We start from the raw sequence: 27,567 nt of genomic DNA, 5'->3' as shown, positions 1-27,567 counted from the left end.
ATCACACTGTGCTGATGGTGGTATTGTGAAGGTCAAATGATGTGAATGGCCTGGGGCTGGCACGTGACTCTTAGAACAGGAGAACAACCTGGTTCCATGGGATAAGCATGGACTGGGGACCCAGATTCTCTAGGATGCCAGGCAGTCTGATTGTTCTGCTGATGAGTCTCCTTGGATGTAGAGCTGGAACATCAGTATCATTCAAAGACCAGAGTGAGTGTATGTAAAATGCCTGCCTTGCCGTGAGAACTTGCTTTAGTTGTTATTACTCATTCCCTAGGTCAGCAAGTCATCATCCGAGGGCCAATTCCTGCCAAGGTACAAGATTTTGTTTCGACTGTGAGCCAAGTGGAGTTCTATACTTAAACAGTTAGGGGGGAAAAAAGAATATTTTGTGACTCATGAAAATCATATGAAATTCAAATTTTAGGGTAGGTCCTTAAATAACATTGTGTTTGCACACCATCACAGTCATTTGTTTTTGTGTTATCTATGGCTGTTTTTACCCCACAAGGGCAGATGTGAGTAGCTGAAGCATAAGTCATAACGCCTGCAAAGTCTAAAATATTTATAACCTGGGTTTTGGACAAAAATGTTTGCTTACCCTTCATCTGGTCTAACCTTCTCTTAGAGGTGAGAAGTGAGAGACTTTTTAATTAATATATTTTAATATCCAGAGCTTAGAATCTACTTTCTTGACTTCGACAAACACAGCCAAACACAGATACTTTCTTATCAAATTTGAGACTTGGGAAAGTATATATATAAAACAAAAGAATATTTTTTAAAGGAATATTTACTATATTTCTCACTTGAAAGAATATGTATGACTAGATAATTTGAATGATTTTTTCTTTTCTTTTTACATTTTTGCCCCACAGCACGTGGGATCCCACGTCCCTTGTAATCTCTGGACCACCAGGAAGTCCCCATGAATATTTAGTTTTAAAATATCCTAAAATATTTTTATTTCATTGTATCCCTTTTGTGTCTGTAGTAATACCATTTGCAAGGGAGCATCCTTAAACAAACTACAAACCTACACCATTCCTACATTGTTTGTAGGAATTTTTGTTATAATAAAAGAATTGTGGGAATTTTAAATGGTTAAAATGAAAGTGAAACTGTTATTCGCTTTGTTTGTCTGACTCATTTCAACCCCATGGACTGTAGCACACCAGGCTCCTCCTCTGTCCTTGGAATTCTCCAGGCAAGAATACTGGAGTGGGCTGCCATTCCCTTCTCCAGGGAACCTTCCCGACCCAGGGATTGATCCTGGGTTTCAGGCATTGAAGGCAGATTCTTAACCGTCTGAGTCACCAGGGCAGCCCTTAAATGGGGAAGATCCCCTGGAGAAGGGAATACTCACTCCGGTATTCTTGCCTGGAAAATTCCATAGACGCCTGGCGGACCTAGTCCATGGGGTCCCAAAGAGTTGGACAACACGAAACTGATGAGCAATTCTAGCCTAGTTTGCTCCTTAGGTGGTATCTCGAATCATCATTATTTGTTTCCTTTCCCCATCACTTGATTTTGAAAGCCTCACACAGCCTGCCCTCTGTTCCCTGTCCACCTTCTCCTTCACACGGACCATCCTCCACGGCCCTTGCCCCTCCCTTCCCACCTCCCCCCAACCCCCATTCGGCCGGTGTGTAAGTGAAGCTGAGCAACCATTGCAGATTGTGTTATTTCCCCTTTGCTTCTGGCTGCGTGAATATGTTTAGGGTGAAGAAAAAAATGTTTTTAGGCTGACACTTGACAAATGAGACGCAGAACTGCATCCAAGTTGCTTTAGAGAGAATAAATGCATCTTCTGTGCAGGTCATGTGTGTCCTAGAAAGGCAGGGGATGGAGCTGCTGCAATTCAGGGGTTAGTTTGCAGAGCTGATAGATTCCAGAGCCCGGAGGAAAATAGGGACCGAAGAACAAAAATGCATGACATGTCTTCCATTTAACCATCACCTTATCTGTTTGTCTATATCAAAAATACAAACATTAAGAATCTACCTAACTATTCAAATAATCCTTTTAAAAACAATTTTAAAATGAAGGCAATAAAATCAGCCCCTTTTTATCTACCAACTGCATTAAATCATTTTGTTTTTAGGGAGCATTTGAAAAACTGAATTAATTAGAAGTTTAGGGATAGCTGGATTCCGAGGTAGCACAGTAGTAAAGAATCTGCCTGCCAATGTAGGTGATGCAAGAGACACAGGTTAGACCGATCCTTGAGTCATGAAGATCGCTTGGAGTAATATATGGCAACCTGCTCCAGTATTCTTGCCTGGACAGTTCCAAGGACAGAAGAGTCTGGTGGGCTACAGTCCATGGAGTTGCAAAGAGTCAGACATCACTGAGCCTCCACATTCTACTTGGGGGTAGATTCTACCTAACCAGTAGCTTATAGGTTCAAAGAAGAAGTTTCACTTTATTCAGAATTCCACCAGAGACAAGAAGTCATTTTCAAGTTTTCTCAGATCCTACGACCAACGAGAAGTGTATCAGGATTGTCCTAGAGGGACAAGAACTCAAGTCCATTATTAAATTCTCAGGGATTTTGTAAGCTTGTTGTTAAACCTTTGGCAGCTTGAAAATGCCCATGGTCAGAGTATTTATACCTGGGAAACAGGGCCATCCATCAGCCAGGTGATATATTAACCCAACACTGAGTATTAAAAAAAAATGCTCTTGTGGTTTCTTATCAGGATGATGAAAATGTTATAAAATTGGTTTATGGTGATGGTTGTAGCACTCTTTAAAGCCATTACAAATTATTGAACTGTACACTAGAAATGAGTGGATTCTATTATCTATTAAATACGTCTGTAAAAAACTGGTAAACAAAATGCTCCCAAACCCACAAATGAAATATCAGTATCTATTTATTCATGGCTTTAAGATTCCTCATGTACATACTCAACAAATGAAAAACAAGGGCACATTGACTCAGTGCTTCTGACGGATTTCTGTTCTGTGCAGGGATTCTCAACTTCAGTCTCTCTCTGGAATCACTTGGAAACTCTACAAAGAAAATGCTTGCCTCCCAAGACACTGATGTCATTTGTCTGGTGGGTGGCCTGGGCAGGGAATTTTTTTAAACTCCTTAGGTTATTCCAGTTCATGGCCAAGGTTAAGAAACACAACTGTAGAGCAATTTCCCTAGAAAACTGTGGCTGGCCTGTTGTTGCAGAATCCATCCTCCAATGTTAAAGACATATCCGGGCCTCCTGAAATAGAGGTCTGGACATAAAAGCACCTTTTGGGGGTAATTGGGCGTTGCAGTGGATGTCCATCTCCACATGTAGAGGAAAGACACCTGTTTCCTTGTGGGTTTTACCTGTAGTCATTTCCTGCTATGGGCACTAAGGTGAGGAGAAGAGACAGCATTAACTCATCTTTGTCATTGAAGTGAGTGCCAAGGGCACTCAATCACAGAGCCTCGGTTCAAGGATTGGTGAATTAAGGGAGCAGAGCTGAGTATTTCCTTTGTCTCTTCTCCTTTGGGGCTTCCTACCAGTTGTGGGCTGGGAATCTAGATAACCCATCACGTAAAGAATGATAGTTTAATAAGTTAATAAAGATCTAAGTGAGAGCCCAGCTTCCCGCTTTCATGCCTCGGCTTTGTGATGACTGTTTTGGATGCTCAGGGGGCATTTTACCTCTGCTGTTTGGGGATTTGGTCCAGGAGGCTAGAAGCTCTGACTTCTGGTCCTGGAGCTCTGACTCCACTCCCCTTAAGGGGAGTTTCCTTTACTGAAAAGTCTAGCTGTTATGTCTGATTTATCTTATGAAGGTAGAGTTCAATTCTGAGACCTCAAGTTTAAAATCTATTAATAAAGACAGGACTTGTTGAGAACTCTTATAGTAATACAACTCCAAAAGATACACTCTCTGTAGTCTTCATGGAGAGAGAGTTCATCCCTACTTTAGTTTTTCTCTGCTTAAGAACACAGACCTGGCAGATTGGAAACCTGACTCGTAATTGATTGGTAACCGCTGGAACTTATTCAGTCCCTTTGGTGCTTGTTTCCTTCCTTTGATAGATGGAGATGAGTGAAGGTCCTCTGTCCTTGGGTGTTTGTGAAGATCAGAGCTGTTTAGTAGGATAGCAGGTGCAGGGCTTACCTCTCTGGAATCACAGGTGTCAAAACCAGCCTCGCCAGTCTATTCCTGGTGCATCCGGGGAAAGGAGCAGTTTCTCTAGGAAATCCCCCGCCCTTCTCTTGTGCAATACTTGCTTCTTTTATTGAGTATCCTGATGAACTGTCTTATCTGGTCCCTTTCTAAAGACAGGACTATGATGACTTCACCTACTTAAATGTACAGCCTGTTTGGAGAAGAAAGTTTATCCCCTTCCTCACTTGTTAGTATTTGAAAGGCTCAAAGTTGACCTTCCAGACATGCATGCATACAAGAGGTCACAAGTGCAGTGTCGGGAGAAAGAAACATATATGGGACACGGCTGCACACACTTCCTCATTCTTTCTCTTTTGAAAAAGTCCCTCTCCCTTACAGCAGGGTCTAGGCTTTCTGTTTATTTCACAGCTTGGAGCTCAGAACTGTTTAACAGTACATTTATTTATAAACCAGATCAATAACAGCAAGGAAACCCAGCAACATCAGTGACCCTAGCCCAATTCTGTCCGTAATCTCAAAGAATTTCCAATATTTTATTTTTGTCCCATTTTCTCCACCTATTTATTTTTAGATCTACAAAGATGATATGTGCTTTCACAGTGGAATTGGCCCCACACAGAGATGAGTATCTACTGTCCTTTGAGTAAAAAGGATAGAAGATTGAGACTCAGAAAGAGACAGTACTAAGGATAATCACTCATCAAGCTGAGCATTCAGGTAGGAGCAGTGAGTTAAGGTTCACCCAAGAAGCTCTTGGAGCAGGGGACCTGCCCTCTTACCCCAAGTCCTGGAGCAGCTCCGCTTCTCCATCCGACCTGCTCCACAGATCTGAAGGATCCTGGGTGCTCATCTTCCCTTCTAGAGATTCTGCTCTGCCCATTCACACCCCTCACGTCCACAAAGCCCCTGCCAAGGTGCTCTGGGTAAGAGGCAGAGAGGGACGGCTCTGCTGTTCCTCACAGTCTCCCCTCCTTAGTAAGACTCAAGCCGGCTGTAGCTGCAAGTCTCCAACCAGCAAGGAAGTGAAACTTGGTTACTCCTCCCACTGACACTCACCACCCCAGCCCCAAAGCACTGGCAGGAGTGTTGTGTCAGTCAGGAAACATGCAAAGTTAGGTAGCCACCCCTGAGGACACCCACACTGCCTCATGCAACACGCAGTTACTGTCAAAGTGCTGGGAGCAGGAGCTCCGCCCATGGCAAAGGTCATGAGGAAGGAGGCTCGGCATACGCAAAGGCGGGATCGAGCCTCAGGAGTCCCCCTGGAAATTCTCGAACATCTACCCCCAAAACCAGAGTCTGCCTACTTTCTGCTTTGTGCTCTCACCTACACCTCTGACTTTACGGGGGGCTGTCCCCCACTACCTCTCTCTGAAAAAAAGAGTTAACTTACAGCTCAAATTAATAAAGTTCCTGGGTGTGATAGTGTTTCAACCTACAAACTTCTTTGGAAGTCCTCTAGCCTGCCTGAATAGGTTTTTCTGGCCACATGTGATTGCTCAGAGCCTCCCAACTGTGAGAGGCATGAGATGTTTTAAACTGTCTAAATACAGATTCCTTTGAGCAGTTAAAAGATTGATTAGAAATTGTATTGGTGAAGGGTTTTTCACTTGTTGGGCCAATGTTTGCTGCTAAGTCTCCATATCCCTTATCTGCTGTGTCCCTGGCAGTGTATTGATTAATATAATTGGTGTAAGTAGTAGCTTTAATGTTTGTGACCTTGGACCCTTGAGTTAATTCTTTTTCTTGTTATACTCCACCACACCTTTGCCCTATAGGAATGCAACTTTATCTAATGCTTTCGGAGGGTGGCGCCTGACTAACCACCTTTAGAGAAAAATAAGTTTTCTGAAGAAAGGGTCTTAAAATGTTAACAGGCCTCCGGGCCAGAAGATGATGCAAATCACCTAAACTTTTGCATATGATAAGTTTGCAGGAAGAAAGCCTGGCTTACTGCCTGACTCTACCCCTTCCCCCATTATCCTCTATGCATAACTTAAGGTATAAAAACTACTTTGGAAAATAAAGTGCGGGCCTTGTTCACTGAAACTTGGTCTCCCCATGTCATTCTTTCTCTCACCTTCTGGCTGAATTATTCAGCCTCTTTTCTCCACTGAATTTCCTCACTGAGCTATCCTTATTTCAGCCTCTTTTCTCCACTGAATTTCCTCACTGAGCTATCCTTATTTAACCACTCTTTATATCCTTAATTAACGTTTAATTAAGCAATTTTTTTCTGATCCTCGCCAATGCCGTTTCCTCTTTGAATTCCCTGGATCCACCGGGGCTGGACTCCGGCATCAAAGGAAATACTCCAACTGAGATTGACTAGTAACTCCGACTCTCCTCGGGAGGCCAAACCATGGTTTTTCTTAATGCTGTTTGCCTCTGGTTTGTAGGGGATGCATTCCATCACCTCTGCTTCTGTCTCACACACAAGGAGCACGGAGATAGCTTCTAGGTCAGAAACATCTCTCAAGGAGGTAAAGAAGTCAGATTTGAACCAGTAGCCTCTGTCCTGAAGTCTGGTTTTTATCACTTTCTCAATATTGCTGCTTCCATTATTCAAGCTTTCCAACATACACTCGATGTTCAGGTTGAGCGTGATTCAGAGATAATTATTGTTCCTCCAGGGAAGAAGGATTAAGTGAGAACAAAGTAGAAGAGCTGCAGAGGCCAGCCAGGTGCCCAGCTCAAAGGACAGGTTAGAGCTCCCATAATCTCTGAGTTCCACTTCCTTCCCTGGGTGACTCACACCTGGTATTGCTCTGTGTCCAGTCTCATGGGTAGAGAATGCCAGCTCCCTAAAAGTTCTAAAGGGAAACTGTCATCACTCTGAATCCTGGGGAAACGGACAAAGTACTGTAATAAGGGAACAAAGAACATATGTTGCTTCCCGCATACTGTCTATAGGAACCTGCAGGAAAGAGTCTCTCATTCTCTCCCTTCCTCTTGTGACACCCGACTCAATCAGGGTTCGTCAGGGTGCTCTACAAATCACTCCTCCTAGTGCTGTCTGAAGACCAGCCGCATCACCAGAAGCTTGTAAGAATGTAGCATTTGGATTCATCCCAGCGCTTCTGAACCAGTGTCTACATTTGAACAATATCCCTAAGCTGACTCTGTAGTGCTTTCAAGTTTGAGGAGACTGCTTTATAGGAAATCAAGACGGCAAGAAGGGCTTCCCTGGTGGCTCAGTTGGCAAAGAATCCACTTGCCAATGTAGGAGATGCAGGTTCAATCCCTAATCCAGGAAAACCCCACATGCTGCAGAACAACTAAAGCCATGCACTGCAACTTCTGAAGCCCTAGCACCCTACAGCCTGCGCTGCACAAGAGAAGCCACTGCAGCGAGAAGCCAGGGCACCACGACTAGAGTAGCCCCCACTCACTACAACTAGAGAAAGCCCATGCAGCAGCGAAGACCCTGCACGGCCATAAATAAATTAATTAAATTATTAGAAAAAAAAATCTGCCTGCGATGCAGGAGACCCAGGCTCCATCCATGGGTTGAAAAGATTCCGATCTCCTGGAGAAGGGCGACAACCCATTCCAGTCTTCTTTCCTGGAAAATTTCACGGACAGAGGAGCCCAAAAGGTTACAGTCCATGAGTTGTAAAGAGATGGACACAACTGAGTGAATAAACCACCACCAGCAAGAAGAGGTCAGTCTGTACCTGACATTATTCTAGCTTTTCCCCAGGCCTTCCCTCTGGCATCTATTCATCCCTGTTGTCTGAGATCTTGACTTACCCTGCCTGCTGGGGAGGGATTCCTATGTGTCTAGAGATGGCCTGGTAAGCTCTGATAACACACAGGAATGAGTGGTACATCCATATTTAAAATTCTTTTAGCTACAGTTTGTTAAGAGAGAAGCACAGTGTTCACTCAGAACAGAGGCCAGTCCTGGCCAGGGAAGCGCTGAATGTGAACATTGCAGAGATAGGGGGACAGTCAGGCAGAGTTCCTATTCTCTTTCTACTGCTTTTTGTTCAGGGTTTTAGTATCTATTCTGATCCCATTTTAGCAAATTCTGGTTTTCCTTTCACTTAATCTTTTTTTTTTTAATTTTTAGGAAAGTAGCAGCGTTCACTAAGATGACTGTCTTCCTCTTTTCACTCTTCCTTCCCCTCTCCCTTTCTCATCTTGCTGTCCCATCCGTTGCTCTTGCCTTTGATGTCATACTTTTTTGGGTCCTGTATCCCATGTTTTCCAGGACCCCTCATCCCTACCGTTCCCATACTCCACTGAGTTGGCATTAAGCATTGTAGGGAGACCAGTTCCCACAGCATCACTAGATGGTTTCAACAAAATGCTGAACAGTCATAAAATATTTGTAATTTTTTATAATAAATTGGCCACACACCATATATATATAGGCTTATGTCACACGAGTGTATGTTCCTCAGTTCTTTGTCTCGTCACAACAAAGATTTGGAGCGACGGACATTAAAGCCCTCGGCGCGTCACAGTTCTCAGGTCTTAGACAAACTGTGCTACAGCTCTTAGGCAAATCAGTGTTACAGCTCCATTTTATTTAGAAGACAGCAGGAGAATCCAAGACTCAAAGAGAAGAGAGTGGAGGAGTGCGTAGGGAGGGAGGGAGGGGGAGAGAGAGAGGGAGGGGGAGAGAGAGAGAGAGAGAGAGAGAGAGAGAGAGAGCACGCGCCTGTGCACGCGGGAGAGGGAGTCCGAGAGAAAGCGCTTTGGCTCCTCCTTTTATATGTTTTTTCCTCCACCTGGGCCTGCCCTATGCAAATTGGGCTTAGCCAGGAGTGCTGTTTGTTCTGTTTGTTCTGCCTGAAGTCTTCACTCTGGTCCTCGGACCTTCCTTGTCTTTTAGCCACCGCCATTTTGGACTCCTTTTCCCTATTCTACCTACCTAACACTTACATATATTTGTATATATCAGATCAGATCAGTTGCTCAGTCGTGTCCGACTCTTTGCGACCCCATGAATTGCAGCACTCCAGGCCTCCCTGTCCATCACCAACTCCCGGAGTTCACTCAGACTCACGTCCATCAAGTCAGTGATGCCATCCAGCCATCTCACCCTCTGTCGTCCCCTTCTCCTCTTGCCCCCAATCCCTCCCAGCATCAGAGTCTTTTCCAATGAGTCAACTCTTCGCATGAGGTGGACAAAGTACTGGAGTTTCAGCTTTAGCATCAGTTCTTCCAAAGAAATCCCAGGGCTGATCTCCTTCAGAATGGACTGGTTGGATCTCCTTGCAGTCCAAGGGACTCTCAAGAGTCTTCTCCAACACCACAGTTCAAAAGCATCAATTCTTCGGCCCTCAGCCTTCTTCACAGTCCAACTCTCACATCCATACACGATCACTGGAAAAACCATAGCCTTGACTAGACGAACCTTTGTTGGCAAAGTAATGTCTCTGCTTTTGAATATGCTATTTAGGTTGGTCATAACTTTCCTTCCAAGGAGTAACCGTCTTTTAATTTCATGGCTGCAGTCACCATCTGCAGTGATTTTGGAGCCCCCAAAAATAAAGTCTGACACTGTTTCCACTGTTTCTCCATCTATTTGCCATGAAGTGATGGGACCAGATGCCATGATCTTCGTTTTCTGAATGTTGAGCTTTAAGCCAACTTTTTCACTCTCCTCTTTCACTTTCATCAAGAGGCTTTTTAGCTCCTCTTCACTTTCTGCCATAAGGGTGGTGTCATCTGCATATCTGAGGTTATTGATATTTCTCCCAGCAATCTTGATTCCAGCTTGTGTTTCTTCCAGTCCAGCGTTTCTCATGATGTACTCTGCATATAAGTTAAATAAGCAGGGTGACAATATACAGCCTTGACATACTCCTTTTCCTATTTGGAATCAGTCTGTTGTTCCATGTCCAGTTCTAACTGTTGCTTCCTGACCTGCATACAAATTTCTCAAGAGGCAGATCAGGTGGTCTGGTATTCCCATCTCTTTCAGAATTTTCCACAGTTTATTGTGATCCACACAGCCAAAGGCTTTGGCATAGTCAATAAAGCAGAAATAGATGTTTTTCTGGAACTCTCTTGCTTTTTCCATGATCCAGCAGATGTTGGAAATTTGATCTCTGGTTCCTCTGCCTTTTCTAAAACCAGCTTGAACATCAGCAAGTTCACGGTTCATATATTGCTGAAGTCTGGCTTGGAGAATTCTGAGCATTACTTTACTAGCATGTGAGATGAGTGCAATTGTGCAGTAGTTTGAGCATTCTTTGGCATTGCCTGTCTTTGGGACTGGAATGAAAACTGACCTTTTCCAGTCCTGTGGCCACTGCTGAGTTTTCCAAATTTGTTGGCATATTGAGTGAAGCACTTTCACAGCATCATCTTTCAGGATTTGGAATAGCTCAACTGGAATTCTATGACCTCCATTAGCTTTGTTCGTAGTGATGCTTTCTAAGGCCCACTTGATTTCACATTCCAGGATGTCTGGCTCTAGGTCAGTGATCACACCATCATGATTATCTGGGTCGTGAAGATCTTTTTTGTACAGTTCTTCTGTGTATTCTTGCCATCTCTTCTTAATATCTTCTGCTTCTGTTAGGTCCATACCATTTCTGTCCTTTATCGAGCCCATCTTTGCATGAAATGTTCCTTTGGTATCTCTGATTTTCTTGAAGAGATCTCTAGTCTTTCCCATTCTGTTGTTTTCCTCTATTTCTTTGCATTGATCACTGAAGAAGGCTTTCTTATCTCTTCTTGCTATTCTTTGGAACTCTGCATTCAGATGTTTATATCTTTCCTTTTCTCCTTTGCTTTTCGTGTCTCTTCTTTTCACAGCTATTTGTAAGGCCTCCCCAGACAGCCATTTTGCTTTTTTGCATTTCTTTTCAATGGGGATGGTCTTGATCCCCGTCTCCTGTACAATGTCACGAACCTCATTCCATAGTTCATCAGGCACTCTATCTTTCAGATCTAGGTCCTTAAATCTATTTCTCACTTCCATATATTTCATCACTTCCAATCTATTTCATCCCTTTCAATCATAAGGGATTTGATTTAGGTCATACCTGAATGGTCTACTGGTTTTCCCTACTTTCTTCAATTTAAGTCTGCATTTGGCATAAGGAGTTCATGGTCTGAGCCACAGTCAGCTCCCGATCTTGTTTTTGCTGACTGTATAGAGCTTCTCCATCTTTGGCTGCAAAGAATATAATCAATCTGATTTCGATGTTGACCATCTGGTGATGTCTATGTATAGAGTCTTCTCTTGTGTTGTTGGAAGAGGGTGTTTGTTATGACCAGTGCATTTTCTTGGCAAAACTCTATTAGTCTTTGCCCTGTTTCATTTCGTATTCCAAGGCCAAATTTGCCTGTTACTCCAGGTGTTTCTTGACTTCCTACTTTTGCATTCCAGTCCCCTATAATGAAAAGGACATCTTTTTTGGGTGTTAGTTCTAAAAGGTCTAGTAGGTCTTCATAGAACCATTCAACTTCAGCTTCTTCAGCGTTACTGGTTGTGGCATACACTTGGATTATTGTGATATTGAATAGTTTGCCTTGGAAACGAACAGAGATCATTCTGTCGTTTTTGAGATTGCATCCAAGTACTGCATTTTGGACTCTTCCGTTGACCATGATGGCTACTCCATATATAAATAGTATATAATATATATTTGGGCTTCCCTGGTGGCCCAGTGGTAAAGAATCAGCCTGCCAATGCAGGAGACATGGGCTCACCCCCTGGGTTAGGAAGATCTCCTGGAGAAGAAAATGGCAACCCACTTCTTGCCTGGGAAATCGCATGGACAGAGGAACCTGACAGTCTACAGTCCACGAGGTCACAAAAGAGTTAGATATGATTTAGTGACTAAATAATAGCAACAACATGTATATATATTTATTAAAGAAACTGTAACTTTTGCTTTCAAACACCTTCCAAACAAGCACAAAGAATATTTTTTAAAAGCACATAGCTCACTTCATATTTATTTCATTATTCTCTTTTCAATGATGCTGGTTCATAGAACTGAATTCTTTCCACACTGTATTGGACATAGAAATGGGCACAAACAGTCTTGAGCTGTTTTGACAATTTTGGAACATCTTATTCTTCGACGGAAAATTATTTTCTTTATCAACCTTTGTCGGGAAGACTATCACACTTTAATCATCAATATTCTCATTAAGAGGATTCAGGGAGAGTTATTTTGTCCAGATTTGAATTTATTTATTAGAAAAATAGGTTTCTAACATTTGGGATTACTCTAAGAAGTTTTTCAAAAGAAACGACTCCATGTGGTTGAAGAAACTTTTAAATCTTTTCCTAATCTATTTTTCTCTATGGAAAGCGCAAATGTACAATGCTTCTTTGCACCTGGTTACCTGGAAATGGCAACTCTATCCATGCTCTTCAGAGTGCAAGGGGAATGGTTTTTTGGTTCCTTTGGTTGATTAACTGTTACATAAGTATGATCTCTTCTTCTCCATCATTTATGTTGGTGGGAAATAAATAATACATTCTGGAAAAGGGAACAATATATGGGATTACCATGGACTGCGGTTACCATAGCTTGGGCTTGAGGGACCCTCACCCTATTTATTACTGGCTGTTCTTCCCGCTCATGAAAAAGAAGAAAGTATCATTTCATATAAAGTTGGAAGAGAGGAACAATAGAGGAAGAAAGAACTAACCATTGTTTTTCGGCTGCAGGCCAGCTTTCCAAAAGGAAGGCTTCTCACTCTCTTTCTAACCCTGTGGCAAGCTCAGGGCTGCCATATTGCTTTTAAAAGTACGTCAGTTGGAGTTTTATTTCAAGCCACCATTTCTGTGTTCTCTGCCACAATTGTGTGATCAATATCAAAGGTCATGTGAATTAACTGGGACCCTTTCATTTTCTTCTCTTGTCTAGATAAGCAGTACTAGATTCTTTGTTGGATAACGCTGTCTGTAAGTGGCTATAACTTGGGCTTCCCTACTAGCTCAGCACCACCTCAATGCATGAGGCATAGGAGATGGTTTGATCCCTGGGTCAGGAAGATTCCCCTGGAGGAAGGCATGGCAACCTTATTCAGAAGTCTTCCCTGGAGAATCCCCATAGACATAGGATCCTGGCGGGCTATAGTCCATGGGGTCATAGAGTCAGATACGACTGACACGACTGAGCACACACACACGCATATGGCCGTAACTCACCAACAGCAAGGTATAAAATCCACTCTTCCCTTTCCTTTCTCAGGAGAGCAGGAAACTGGAAACAAAGAAAAGACGCTTTCTCTTGAAAGGGAAAGGAAGAATATAAACACGTTGGATTTTACTTTCCAAGTGCACTCCTAGAGAAAACATGGTTTCCTGGGTAACTTAAAATTCTGAAAAAATACGATCAGCAGACCCATGGTGTGGGCTCTAAGTTGCTTAGGAAATATTACATATTAGGAGATAAATTTTAGTTGTTGAGAATTATAAAGCAGACAAGTGAAGATGTCAGCTAGGCATATGATGGGGTGACACTCCTTGACTTTTGAGGGGAGGTCATCAGAAGCCTCACAGCTTCAGCCTGGTTTCTTTGAACATCCAATCTCCAGACATTCCTTCCAGAGTGTTCCCTTGTGGAACCCAGCAGTAACACTGGGAGAAGCCATGCTCCCTGACTGTGCTCTGTTTACAGTCCCAGGAGACCCAACTCAAGTTAACTCAGTCCCAGTTCCAAACAGTATTGAAGAACCACAAGATGACCCCAGCCTCCATCCAGCTGTCAGTCTCAGGGATATGTGTCTTGCTGAGTCCCAGACACTGAAGAGCAGAGATAAACCCTCCCTTCTACTCCCTGTTTGAATTTCAGATCTAAGGAACACACACACATGATAAGATGGCTGCTGTTTTAAGCCACCGAGTTTGGGGTGGTGTGTTACCCACTGATCAATAACTGAAACACTTGTTTATCCTCTAGGTCACTGCCCAGAATGTGATCTCTGTCTTCATATGCATGTGAGCTATATATCTACGATGGTTAATTTCATGTGTTGGCGTGACTGGGCAACAAGTTGCTCAGATACTTGGTCAAATATTATTCTGAGTATTTTAGTGAGTGCATTTTTTTTTAGTGAGATTAACATTTAAATTGGTGGATTTTGAGTAAAGTAAAATGCTTTTCATAAATGCAAAAGAAACAAAATAGACCATAGCAAAAATCAACAAAGCCAAAAGCTGGTTCTTTGAAAGGATAAATAAAATTGACAAACCATTAGCCAGACTCAAGAAACAAAGGCAGAAAAATCAAATCAATAAAATTAGAAATGAAAATGGAGAGATCACAACAGACAGCACAGAAATACAAAGGATCATAAGAGACTACTACCAGCAATTATATGCCAATAAAATGGACAACGAGGAAGAAATGGACAAATTCTTAGAAAAGTACAACTTTCCAAAACTGAACCAGGAAGAAATAGAAAATCTTAACAGACCCATCACAAGCACGGAAATTGAAACTGTAATCAGAAATCTTCCAACAAACAAAAGCCCAGGTCCAGATGATTTCACAGCTGAATTCTATCAAAAATTTAGAGAAGATCTAACACCTATCCTACTCAAACTCATCCAGAAAATTGCAGAGGAAGGTAAACTTCCAAACTCATACTATGAGGCCACCATCACCCTACTACCAAAACCTGACAAAGATCCCACAAAAAAAAGAAAACGACAGGCCAATATCACTGATGAACATAGATGCAAAAATCCTTAACAAAATTCTAGCAATCAGAATCCAACAACACATTAAAAAGATCATACACCATGACCAAGTGGGCTTTATCCAAGGGGTACAAGGATTCTTCAATATCCGCAAATCAATCAATGTAATACACCACATTAACAAATTAAAAAATAAAAGCCATATGATTATCTCAATAGATGCAGAGAAAGCCTTTGATAAAATTCAGCATCCATTTATGATAAAAACTCTCCAGAAAGCAGGAATAGAAGGAACATACCTCAACATAATAAAAGCTATATATGACAAACCCACAGCAAACATTATCCTCAATGGCGAAAAATTGAAAGCATTTCCTCTAAAGTCAGGAACAAGACAAGGGTGCTCACTCTCACCACTACTATTCAACATAGTTTTGGAAGTTGTGGCCACAGCAATCAGAGCAGAAAAAGAAATAAAAGGAATCCAAATTGGAAAAGAAGTAAAACTCTCACTGTTTGCAGATGACATGATCCTCTACATAGAAAACCCTAAAGACTCCACCAGAAAATTACTAGAGCTAATCAATGAATATAGTAAAGTTGCAAGATATAAAATCAACACACAGAAATCCCTTGCATTCCTATACACTAATAATAAGAAAACAGAAAGAGAAATTAAGGATAGAATTCCATTCACCATTGCAACGAAAAGAATAAAATGCTTAGGAATATATCTACCTAAAGGAACTTAAGACCTATATATAGAAAACTATAAAACACTGGTAAAAGAAATCAAAGAGGACACTAATAGATGGAGAAATATACCATGTTCATGGATGGGAAGAATCAATATAGTGAAAATGAGTATACTACCCAAAGCAATCTATAGATTCAATGCAATCCCTATCAAGCTACCAAGGGTATTTTTCACAGAGCTAGAACAAATAATTTCACAATTTGTATAGAAATACAAAAAATCTCAAATAGCCAAAGCAATCTTGAGAAAGAAGAATGAAACTGGAGCAATCAACCTGCCTGACTTCAGGCTCTACTACAAAGCCATAGTCATCAAGACAGTACGGTACTGGCACAAAGACAGACATATAGATCAATGGAGCAAAATAGAAAGCCCAGAGATAAATCCACACACCTATGGACACCTTATCTTTGACAAAGGAGGCAAGAATATACAATGGAGAAAAGACAATCTCTTTAACAAGTGGTGCTGGGAAAACTGGTCAACCACTTGCAAAAGAATGAAACTAGAACACTCGCTAACACCATACACAAAAATAAACTCAAAATAGATTAAAGATCTAAATGTAAGACCAGAAACTATAAAACTCCTAGAGGAGAACATAGGCAAAACACTCTCTGACATAAACCACAGCAGTATCCTCTATGACCCACCTCCCAGAATATTGGAAATAAAAGCAAAAATAAACAAATGGGACCTAATTAAAATTAAAAGCTTCTGCACAACAAAAGAAACTATAAGCAAGGTGAAAAGACAGCCTTCAGAATGGGACAAAATAATAGCAAATTAAACAACTGACAAGGGACTAATCTCAAAAATATACAAGCAACTCCTACAGCTCAATTCCAGAAAAATAAACGACCCAATCAAAAAAACGGGCCAAAGAACTAAACAGACATTTCTCCAAAGACATACAGATGGCTAACAAACACATGAAAAGATGCTCAACATCACTCATTATCAGAGAAATGCAAATCAAAACCACAGTGAGGTACCATTTCATGCCAGTCAGAATGGCTGTGATCCAAAAGTCTACAAGCAATCAATGCTGGAGAGGGTGTGGAGAAAGGGGAACCCTCTTACACTGTTGGTGGGAATGCAAACTAGTAGAGCCACTATGGGGAACAGTGTGGAGATTCCTTAAAAAACTGGAAATAGAACTGCCTTATGACCCAGCAATCCTACTGCTGGGCATACACACCAAGGAAACCAGAATTGAAAGAGACACGTGTACCCCAATGTTCATCGCAGCACTGTTTATAATAGCTAGGACATGGAAGCAACCTAGATGTCCATCAGCAGATGAATGGATAAGAAAGCTGTGCTACATATACACAATGGAGTATTACTCAGCCATTAAAAAGAATGCATTTGAGTCAGTTCTAATGAGGTGGATGAAACTGGAGCCTATTATACAGAGTGAAGTAAGCCAGAAAGAAAAACACCAATACAGTATACTAATGCATATATATGGAATTTAGAAAGATGGTAACGATAACCCTGTAGGCGAGACAGCAAAAGAGACACAGATGTATAGAACAGTCTTTTGGACTCTGTGGGAGAGGGAGAGGGTGGGATGATTTGGGAGAATGGCATTGAAACATGTATATCATATATGAAACAAATTGCCAGTCCAGGTTCGATGTATGATACAGGATGCTTGGGGCTGGTGCATTGGGATGACCCAGAGGGATGGTATGGGGAGGGAGGTGGGAGGGGGGTTCAGGATGGGGAACACGTGTATACCTGTGGTGGATTCATGTTGATGTATTGCAGAACCAATACAATATTGTAAAGTAAAAAAAAAAAAATGCTTTTCATAATTTGGTGGGCCTCATCTAATCAGTTGAAGGCCTGCACAGAACAAAAGCAAGACAGTTCTCCAGCTGACTGCCCTCAGACTTCATGCATAACATCATTCTCCCTGATTCCACAGCAGACAATCTTGAAACTCAAACTGGAACATCAATTTTCCTGAGTCTCCAGCCTGCCAGCTCATCCTGCAGACTTTTGATTTTCCAGCCTCCAATATCAGGTGAGCCAATTCCTTAAAATAAATCTTTTTATATATATAAATAGTTACATAGATAAATAGATACTGATATAGACAGATATATAGATATATACATACATATACTATTGACTCTTTTTCTCTGGAGAATCCTAATACATGGTCCATAGGCCTTAAAACTATGGTTCTCAACAGGGGCAATTTTGCCATCCAGTTTGGCAGCATCTAGAGACGGTTTGGTTCACAGCTTGGGGAACTACTGGCATCCAGTGAGCATCAGTGCATGAGACACCCCCCCACACACACACACCCACACACACACAACACAACAAAGTATTGTCTCACCAAAACATCAAAACGGTCCATCTGGTCTACTTCAAGCTCATTTTTTTTCTCACACCAAGAGTATTCTATAAACAACGATACCATAGATCCACTGAAGGTAGTTATGCAAAGTCACTTACCTAACAAGAGAGCTGAAATGCAGCCAAAAGCCAGCCCTTCTCACCTGCTTCTGTCCACTTTACTAACTGCCTCCAAAGAGCCAGATTGGCTTAGCCAAAAGTGGTGTTCTGGGGAGCAGGTGGAGTCCTGTGCTACATAGAGCAACCTTAAGGAGGACGAGGGCTAAAGGGCTTTGGCAAAACCCTTGGCACCAAGAGTAGAGCAGGAGACTTGGTTTTGCACGTGTAAGCCGATGTTTCTGGAAAGTGAGAAATAACTGTGGAGGATGTGAGGGATAAAGGCTAAGGCCCCGCCTCTTCTAGGAAGAGCCTGAGTGAGTGATTGGAAGTGAGTAAACGTCAGGGAGCACTAACCCAGGATACTACAGTCACTCTTCCTTCGTGTCTACCATGTGTTCTGTGCCCAAGCCCATTCCTGGTGTTTCATCAGCTCTGCATGGTTACAGGAAGCCAATGTTCAATGTCAGTGAGGTCTGGTATAAAGGAACATTTTTATGCACTGCTCTGGGTATGAAAACTGGCCATTTAGCAGTTTATTTTTAATTTCTAAGCTCGGCTGGTAAAGAATCTGCCTGCAACACAGGAGACCCTGGTTCAATTCCTGGGTCGGGAAGATCCCCTGGAGAAGGGATAGGTTACCCACTCCAGGATTCTTGGGCTTCCCTGGTGGCTCAGATGATAAAGAATCTACCTGCAATGCAGGAGACCTGGGTTCAACTCCTGGGTTGGGAAGATCCCCCGGAGGAGGGCATGACAACCCACTCTAGTGTTCTTGCCTGGAGAATCCCCATGGACAGAGAAGCCTATCGGGCTACAGTCTGTGTGTGCGTTCTTAGTCGCTCAGTCATGTCAGACTCTTTGCGACCCCAAGGACTGTAGCCCTTCAGGCTCCTCTGTCCATGGGATTCTCCAGGCAAGAAAACTGGAGTGGGTTGCCATTTCCTTCTTCAGGGGATCTTCCCAACTCAGGGATTGAACCCAAGGCTCCTGTGTCTCCTGAATTACATGTGAATTCTTTTTTGTTGTTATTGTTAGCGACTGAATGAGCTGAATATCTATTTATTTATTTGACTGTGTCGGGTGTGAGCTGTGGCTCACAGTATCTTCATCGGGTCATGCAGGATCTCTTGCTGCGGCACACGGACTCTCTAGTTGTGGCACGCAGACTCAGTAGTTGTGGAGAGAGGGCTTAGCTGCTCTGCAGCATGTGGGATCTTAGTTCCCCAACCAGGGATCCAACTGGCATTGTCTGCATTACAAGGTGGATTCTTAACCCCTGGGTCCACCAGGGAAGTCCCTGCAGTCAGATTCTTTAACCATTGAGCCATTGGGGAAGTTTTGTAAAAATTTCTTAATGATCTTTGACCTAGTATTTCCATTTCTAGGAATTTCAACCCAAATAATGGTTGAAAATTTGCTTCAAATTTGGTTCAACCCAAATTTGGCCTATGTGGTTATTACCACATAGACCAAAATAGACAAATACAATAATAATACAGTAATCTTCATCTGATAAGACTGACAGGCTGGAAAGAGCCTAAATGCCTATTGTTAACAGAATAGTTAAGAAATGTATGGCCCAGCCATGGAGTGGATTTTTATATAGTCTTTAAAAATACAGTTTTCCAGGGAGTCTTTAGAATAGATATACAAATAATACTAATCATTTAAAGAAAAACTTGATAGAAGGAAATGTAGGAAATTTTCCAAAAGGTAGGCTGGAAACAGCTATGAATATGTGAAATTATATACAATTTCTTAAATCCTTCTTAATATTGTTTGTATTTCTTCTAAGATATAAAATACCACTTTAATAATTAGGAGATAGGAAGTTGAAAGTCCATTTTTAAAAAATTAGAAAGAAATGTGTTCTTAGTCAGACCTCCCTGGTGGCTCAGTGGTAAAGAATCCTCCTGCCAAGCCAGGAGGCAGAGGTTCCACCCTTGAGTCAGAAAGATTCCCTGGAGAAGGAAGTAGCAACCCACTCCAGTATGCTTTCCTGGAGAATTCCATGGACAGAGGCGCCTGGTGGGCTATGCTCCATGGGGTTGCAAGTAATCAGATGATTTAGTGACTGAGCAGGCATGCATGTACTCTTCAGTTCAGTTCAGTCACTCAGTCATGTCTGACTCTTTGCGACCCCATGAACTGCAACATGCCAGGCTTCCCTGTCCATCACCAATTCTTGAAGCTTGCTCAAACTTCTGTCCATCGAGTCAGTGAAGCCATCCAATTATCTCATCCTCTCTTGTCCCCTTCTCCTCCTGCTTTCAATCTTTCCCAGCACTAGGGTCTTTTCCAAGGAGTCAGTTCTAATTGCATCAGGTGCCAAAGTATTGGAGTTTCAGCTTCAGCATCAGTCCTTCCAATGAATATTCAGGACTGATTTCCTTTAGGATTGACTGGCTGGATCTCCTTGCAGTCCAAGGAACTCTCAAGAGTCTTCTCCAACACCACAGTTCAAAAGCATAAATTCTTTGGTGCTCAGCTTTCTTGATGGTCCAACTCTTACATCCATACATGACTACTGGAAAAACCACAGCTTTGACTAGACGAACCTTGTAGGCAAAGCAATGTTTCTGCTTTTTAATATGCTGTCTATGTTGGTCATAGCTTTTCTTCCAAGGAGCAAGTGTCTTTTAATTTCATGGCTTCAGTCACCATCTGCAGTGATTCTGGAGCCCCCCAAAATAAAGTCTCTCACTCTGGTTTATCACTGTTTCTCAATTTTTATCCTTGGGGTTAGATCGCTCTCACTCTCTCCTTTACTCTGACTTTGTAGCTACTGATAAAACGATTCTTAATGTTTGGAGGAAATCGCTTTTAAGATTCCTTTGAACTTTGAGATTTTGTGACTTTCCCACAGTCCCACAAAGTTGCTGAAGCTCTCCTGCCCACGCACAGTACATATCATGCTTTGCATTGAAGTCGGGGACCATTGCATTGAACCAAACACTGCTTATCACAGGGATCAACATACCTTCAGATAGAGCGGTGTTTGTAATAATTTGAAGAAAGCACATGTCCGTGTGGTTTAAGAATAGTGCTTTGTTTTGCCTGTCTCCTGATTTCCTAGAACTGCAGTACAATCTTTTTCACAAGTGATACAGGCAGATTAAATGATATTAAGCTTTCTTCTGCAATGCCTGTACTTCAGCACTCACTGTACCTTATTAAAGTCTCAAAAATAAGCAAATATCTGCATTTGAGGGTTAATATGATGGTGCTATTTGCTTGTGAAGGGTGGCACCATCTGTACAGAAAGGTCGTGCTTAATTGTCTTTCCATTGATTGCTGAATAGAGAAAGCAGGACTGAAATGAAACCTTGAACACAAGCTGGTGTTTTTCAGTTTGCAAAATTAGCTGCTAACTCAACAAAATGAAACCATGTCAGGTTACACACCTTCAGATCTTGTGGGCCTTATTTGAATCCTTTTTGTCTTCTTGGTCTGAGTTTACCTGAAAAGATTGCTATATGAACCAATAGGTGCAAATAGCAAAGAGGAAAAATTGTCGAACCAGCTGGCCAGCTGACATATTTCTGAGATATTCTCGTTTCCCTGGAGGCTCCAGGATAGAACTAGGTTATGAAAATGGGTCAGCCTTAAAATCACCCATAATAAGATGGGGGTGGAGCATGCAGAGGGAATGGAGCAGGTCAGCTAAAATTTCAAAACGTTTGGTCCCACTTAGGGAGGAAATGAATCAACAAGAGAGGTCTTAGAAATTTCATGGAGAGCATCTTAGGAGAGAGTCTATTTCAACTCCCCCGTTTAATAGGCTGGGCAAGTGGGTTGGCACATCATAAAGTTCTTGGCCTGAGGTCCAGCAGTCGGACCTGAGCAATCTTGCCTCAGTCCAGCCTGAGGTCAGTGGTGGAGCTGAGTGGATCTGACTTAGCTCATAGTTCTCTCTTTACCCATTCCAGGGATACAAAAGTCACCAAACTTCAGGGCTTTTTTTTTAAGTCACAAAGTGCCTTCTGGGCTAGAATTAAATTCATAGGGATTTATGTTTTATAAATGTATATATTATACACACACACACACACATATATGTATATATATATGATATATATTATTTGTCCATTTGGAGCCTGTATGAAATAAGATAAACTCCCTAAGAGTGAAAATCAAGGTTAACATGTCCTTACATAACTCCCTTTAAAACTATATCAATACAGACGTATTTCTTAAAATAGACCTTAAAATAGAAGCTGTAAGAGTTAACATGGTAGAAAGTTTAATTTTATTATAGTCACCTGATGCTTTTAGCTTGCAGATCAGCCCTGCAGTCGGGGAGCTTTCAGCACCCAACTCCTTGCCGTCCGCTCGGCAGGACGCTTGTGATGAGGATATTCTGCCACTAGGTGGCAGTCATACCGCACTGGTTAAGAGAAAGAAAGCGAGGTCGCTTACTAGTGTCCAACACTTGCCGACCCCATGGCCTGCATCCTACAAGGCTTCTCGGTCCATGGAATTTTCCAGGCGAGAGTACTGGAGTGGGTTGCTATTTCCTTTTCCAAGGGATCTTCCCGATCCAGGGATCAAACCCAGGTCTCCCGCATTGCGGGCAGACGCTTTACCATCTTTACCATCTGAGCCACCAGGGAAGCTCCAGTTAAGGGGCCATGCTACTTTATTCAGAGTGGAGATTAGTTCCATTGCTTTCCTTCATCTATAGAGGCAAGTATAAAGAAAAAACAGCTTTCTTTAAAGAGCTTCCCTGGTGGCTCAGAGGGTAAAGCATCTGCCTACAATGCAGGAGACCTGGGTTCGATCCCTGGGTCAGGAAGATCCCCTGGAGAAGGAAATGGCAACCCACTCCAGTACTCTTGCCTGAAAAATCCCATGGATGGAGAAGCCTGGTAGGTTACAGTAGGCTACAGTCCATGGGGTCGCAAAGAGTCGGACACGACTGAGCAACTCCACTTACTATAAAGAAAGTAGAAAAAGCAAGTATAGCTCTTTATTAAAGAAGCCGAATTTAAGGACTACTACCCAACACCTCATTTGTAGATTATTAAAAACGTTAAATGATTCAAGTATCGTTTGCTGTGTTTGCTGTGTGTCTCATCAAGCTTTAAATGGTCTAATTCTTAATTCTGCTCTCCTTTCCTTTAAAGCGTTCTGACCTTTACCAAAAGTATTTGAATAAGTAAAAAGTGATCTGAATCTAAAATTTCAGTTTTTATCTCAAAATGATTTTTGTCCCTGCGATTACAAAATATTTTAAGAACTTACTTCCCCCCTCATTTAGTAAATATAAATCTTCAAAACATTTCATTTTTCATTTACAATAAAGCATGTAGGTGACAAACTGCTAAAGCAGAAATCTTTTTTTTTTTTTTTTTAACTGCTGCAGCTGCAGCTGCTAAGTCGCTTCAGTTGTGTCCAACTCTGTGCGACCCTATAGACGGCAGCCCACCAGGCTCCCCCTTCCCTGGGATTCTCCAGGCCAAGAACACTGGAGTGGGTTGCCATTTCCTTCTCCAGTGCATGAAAGTGAAAAGTGAAAGTGAATCACTCACTAGTGCCTGACTCAGCGACCCCATGGACTGCAGCCTACCAGGCTCCTCCATCCACGGGATTTTCCAGGCAAGAGTACTGGAGTGGGGTGCCATCGCCTTCTCCTTTTTTTTTTACTACTACACGTTAACTGTTAAACTACTAGAGCAGACTCCTTTCACTGAATGAAATTTCATTAGTAAATAGAAATCTTCAGAACATTTCCTTTCTTCACTGAGTGAAGTCTCATTTCATTTCCAGTCCCATCAGTAACTGAGAACAGTGACAACACCTCTGAGGTTCTTAGTCTCACAATGAGAGCAATTTGAGAGCAGTCCCCCCGCGCTGCACCGCCTTGACAGAGAACATGATTTGGCCCCAGCAACGATTCTGAACTAGACTATGTGTCACTGCTCCTTCCTGGCCCATAAGTTAATCATATAAACATGGACTTTTTGATGTTTTAAAAATTCTAATGATAACAAAGAGAAGTTTGCTTTAACATGTAATTGTGTTTTGTGTTGTTTTGTTTTTTTGGCTTTTTTGGTCTATATTAAGGGGACTATTACGAAGGTGAATTTTTTTCTAGAAAGTTAAGTGGAAAGAGGAAGCAGGAGGAAGGGTGGAATTATGAGAAACTAGAAGAGGGTTTTAGGGGAAAAAAATGAAGGGATCAGGGAAACTACAGAAGAGGGCCCTGGCTAAGCTGATGAAATAAAGTTTAGTCGTTCAGTCGAGTCCAACTCTTTATGACCCTGTGGACTGTACCTGCCAGGCTCCTCTGTCCATGGGATTCTCCAGGCAAGAATACCAGAATGGGTTGCCATATCCTTCTCTAGGGGATCTTCCCCCGGGACTGAACCTGTGTCTCCTGCATTAGGCAAAAGGGAGGAACCTGAAGGGAATTTAAGGAGCCAAAGGCCATGTAGAAGGAAAACTGAATGGCTCCCTCCAGAAGACCCTGGAGGGTGGAGAGCTTGTGCTCGAACACCGGATAACCAAGACCAAGCACTAGAACTGGGCTTCTCCCACGGTATCCACAGCCTCAGAACCCCAGCCACACCCAGGGCCCAGGACCTGCGTCCTTGACTGTCACCCCTGGTGGTTCATACGCCCTCCAAATGTTGAGGACACTTGGAGATGATGGAAAAGCCTGCAGACCAAGAGTGATATGGCAAGAGATTTGGGGGCTTCTGGGTAAAGGATGCATGCCATAAGCCTGAGCCAAAGAAGTTGGCCATGGTGTGACCTAACCTCCTGTGTTTACACGGGTCAGCACTCTGCACCAAGGAAGGCTCAGGCATTCCCTGGAAACATCTGTTTGTGCTGGCTGGCAGTGAGCTGGGGATGGGGAGAAAGGAGAACTTCCAGAAACAGAAAAGCCCAGCTCTGTTTTCTTGGCGGCAGCTAACATGAACCCAAGGTCTCTTGTACCCAGGTCTCTCGGCCGTAGCGCAGCTGAATTCTGCAGGTGTCAGGACAGGTTGCTTCCCCATGGAGATCTTCCCTGGGTGCTCCAAGCCTTCCTGTGGGTCAGGGGTTACTCAATATCACTGGTAATGCTGGGGCCCTAAAGACCCATGAAAAGGGATTTGAACTTTATCCAGACTTAGGGTTTAGACACACACATGCCTGACAAGGGCAGAAGCTGAATTTCAGGGGGTGAGAAAGGGGGTCCTCAAGGGCAGATGCAGGCAGGTAGCAGTGCCTTTTCTTGGCCTCAGCTCAACCTAATCTTTCTCACTCTCCTGCCCCTTTGTGTCCTGGAAGTAAAGGGCCCAGGGATACTCACTGTGTAACTGTTTCCTAGGTGATCCAAGTCTGTTTGGGGGCCACTCATTCCTTTAATTAAAAAAGTAAATTGTTCCAGGCTTTCCCATCCCATCATTGTTGTTCAGTTGCCAAGTCATGTCCAACTCTTTGCGATACCATGGACTGCAGCGTGCCAGGCTTCCCTGTCCGTCACCATCTCCCGGAGTTTGCCCAAGTTCATATCCATTAATGCCGTCCAACCATCTTATCCTCTGTCATCCCCTTCTCATCCCACCTTCAATCTTTCTTCCCAGCATCAGGGTATTTTCCAATGAGTCAGTTATTTGCATCAGGTGGCCAAAATATTGGAGCTTCAGTTTCAGCATCAGTCCTTCCAGTGAATATTCAGGGTTGATTTCTTTCAGGATTGACTGGTTTGATCTCCTTGTAGTCCAAGGGACTCTCAAGAGTCTTCTCCAACACCACAGTTTGAAAGCATCAGTTTTTCAGTGCTCCCATCCCCTATTCAGTGACAAATCCAGTGATATCCCCAAGATTTCCATGAATTTGGAGCACTGACACTTTCATAGTTACTGTTCTCTTCTATTTTTGGCTTCCACTGAAATGTTCATCTCTTCTGGCTTCTCAGGCCAGCAACGCCTCCTCTCAATACCACTCCCACCCCCCTGCCTCTGACCTCTAGCTATACCCACCCCCCCACCCCCAACCTCTGTCTATACACGGTCCTTCAAACCTCAGCTCTCCTAACAAAGAGCTGGAGACAGAAGACTTTACCAAAGATTTGCTTGGAGAATTGGAGGGAGGCTCATACTATGGCCTGGCTCAGGAAAACACCTTCATGCTGAACTCTAGTCTATGCTGAATGGCTTCTTCAGCACCACTGCAGAGCATCACCTGGGGCTGAGCTGAGCCACATTCTCCACCATCTTGCACGAGGCTCCTTTCTTCTCCCACCCTTCTCAGTCACTGGCCTCCTCTCCAGAAAAGAGGTGGCCACTTGGAGGAAGATGTTCTTAACCTGAAAAAGAGGTATCTGAGACCACAAAGCAGATGGTAAGGCTCTCCAGGTTGACAGTAGAACAGAGAGCAGCCGCTCTGGGCTCAGAGGTCCGGAACACGTCCGCTTTCTCTGAGGGTGGTTGGAGACATGTCTTCAGAAGTGTTAAAGCTTCAGGGATTGGATACAAAGAGAGCCAAGCAGCAGCTGGAGCGGCAGGTAGAGTGTCTATGAGGGAACCCCTTTCCTTTCCAGGACCCTCAAGACAGGCACGAGAATGAGGAGTGACAGGGACCCTGACACGGGGTGGAGGATGTGGATCCAGCAGGCACGGGGACAAACTGGGAAAGAGTTTTGCCTAGGACGGCCAAGCTGATGGACCATGGAGACATTCAGGTAAATCTACCAGCGGATAGAATGAGGTCCATGTTCTTGTGTCCTCTTATCCCCTTTCAGCATCCAGAAACTGTCGGTTGCCTTTCCAACTTGCAAACCTAGAATAAGTAGGTCTACAATAAGGTGTGAGTCAGTGCTTCTTAAACTTTAATATGCAGATTTGTTATCTGTGGATCTTGTTAAAATACAGACTGTAATTCCGAACCATTGATATTTCATTTTTCATCAGCCTCGCATGTGATGCTGATGTTGCCAGTACACAGCCAAAGTTTGTGAAGTGAAGATACAAGCAATCTGGTGCTCTCCTCGCCTCCTTGCAAACCCTTACATTTGCAAACAACAATCGAAACTATACACTCGGGGAAATAGACAATTCTTATCCCAAAGGGCTGATTGTAAAGCAGGGGTGGTGGGAGTTGAGCAGCGGGAGTAACTGTCCTGAGATTCCTCCATGGACGTCCTTGATGAGAAAATCTATTTTAACTTCATTGATCTGGCCCAGGAAAAACACATTCATAAATTCTCTTCTCCAAAGCTTTTTCTTCTAAGGGGGCTTCTAAGACTGTGCTGTCTCCGAAGACAGTCCCCTGATTAGTCGGGTCAGGCTCTGACTTTAAAGTGCAAAGCACACACTGTGACTTTAGCAGGGGTGTTTAGATTCTACACTTGACCTTTTAATTATGGAATAAAAGGCTTGGACCATTTTCAGAGAACAAGGTAGGGGAATTATTTCAGGGGACTCTCTGGTGCCCCTGAATCAGCTGGGAGAGGCAGCCACCTTTCCCCGAATCAATGGTCCTTCCATCTCCTTCCTTGCACAGGTCTCCTTCCGAGCACCCAGGAAAACACAACAGTGTATCCTGGTAAACTTTTGCCCCCAGGGTTGTTGGTTGG

The 27,567-nt window shown here is 42.9% G+C and overlaps 1 protein-coding gene across 4 annotated transcripts in view; it reads right to left on the bottom strand.

Annotated features, from left to right (window-relative positions):
- The window catches only part of DAPP1 (dual adaptor of phosphotyrosine and 3-phosphoinositides 1), a 55,357-nt gene extending 50,196 nt beyond the window's left edge, over positions 1 to 5,161 (bottom strand). For 3 of the 4 annotated variants that reach the window (XR_015165712.1, XR_015165713.1, XM_086406741.1), the window contains exon 1: positions 4,917 to 5,146. Coding sequence is in view for 2 of the 4 variants with exons in the window: in XM_086406741.1 (XP_086262867.1) it covers positions 4,917 to 5,017 (101 nt within the window). In the remaining 2 variants the exon portion in view is untranslated. Of the gene's footprint in view, positions 1 to 4,916 lie in introns of all 4 variants that reach the window. The other variant, XM_086406740.1, reaches the window with a different exon arrangement.
- Positions 5,162 to 27,567: the final 22,406 nt, after the last annotated feature.

Source organism: Bos grunniens, chromosome 6 (assembly GCF_055505025.1).
Source record: "Bos grunniens cultivar Pamir isolate PY7600 chromosome 6, Bosgru_T2T1.0, whole genome shotgun sequence".
NCBI lineage: Eukaryota > Metazoa > Chordata > Mammalia > Artiodactyla > Bovidae > Bos > Bos grunniens.
The sequence above is the reverse complement of the archived record's forward strand: the minus strand, read 5'-3'. Positions and strand labels throughout refer to the sequence as shown.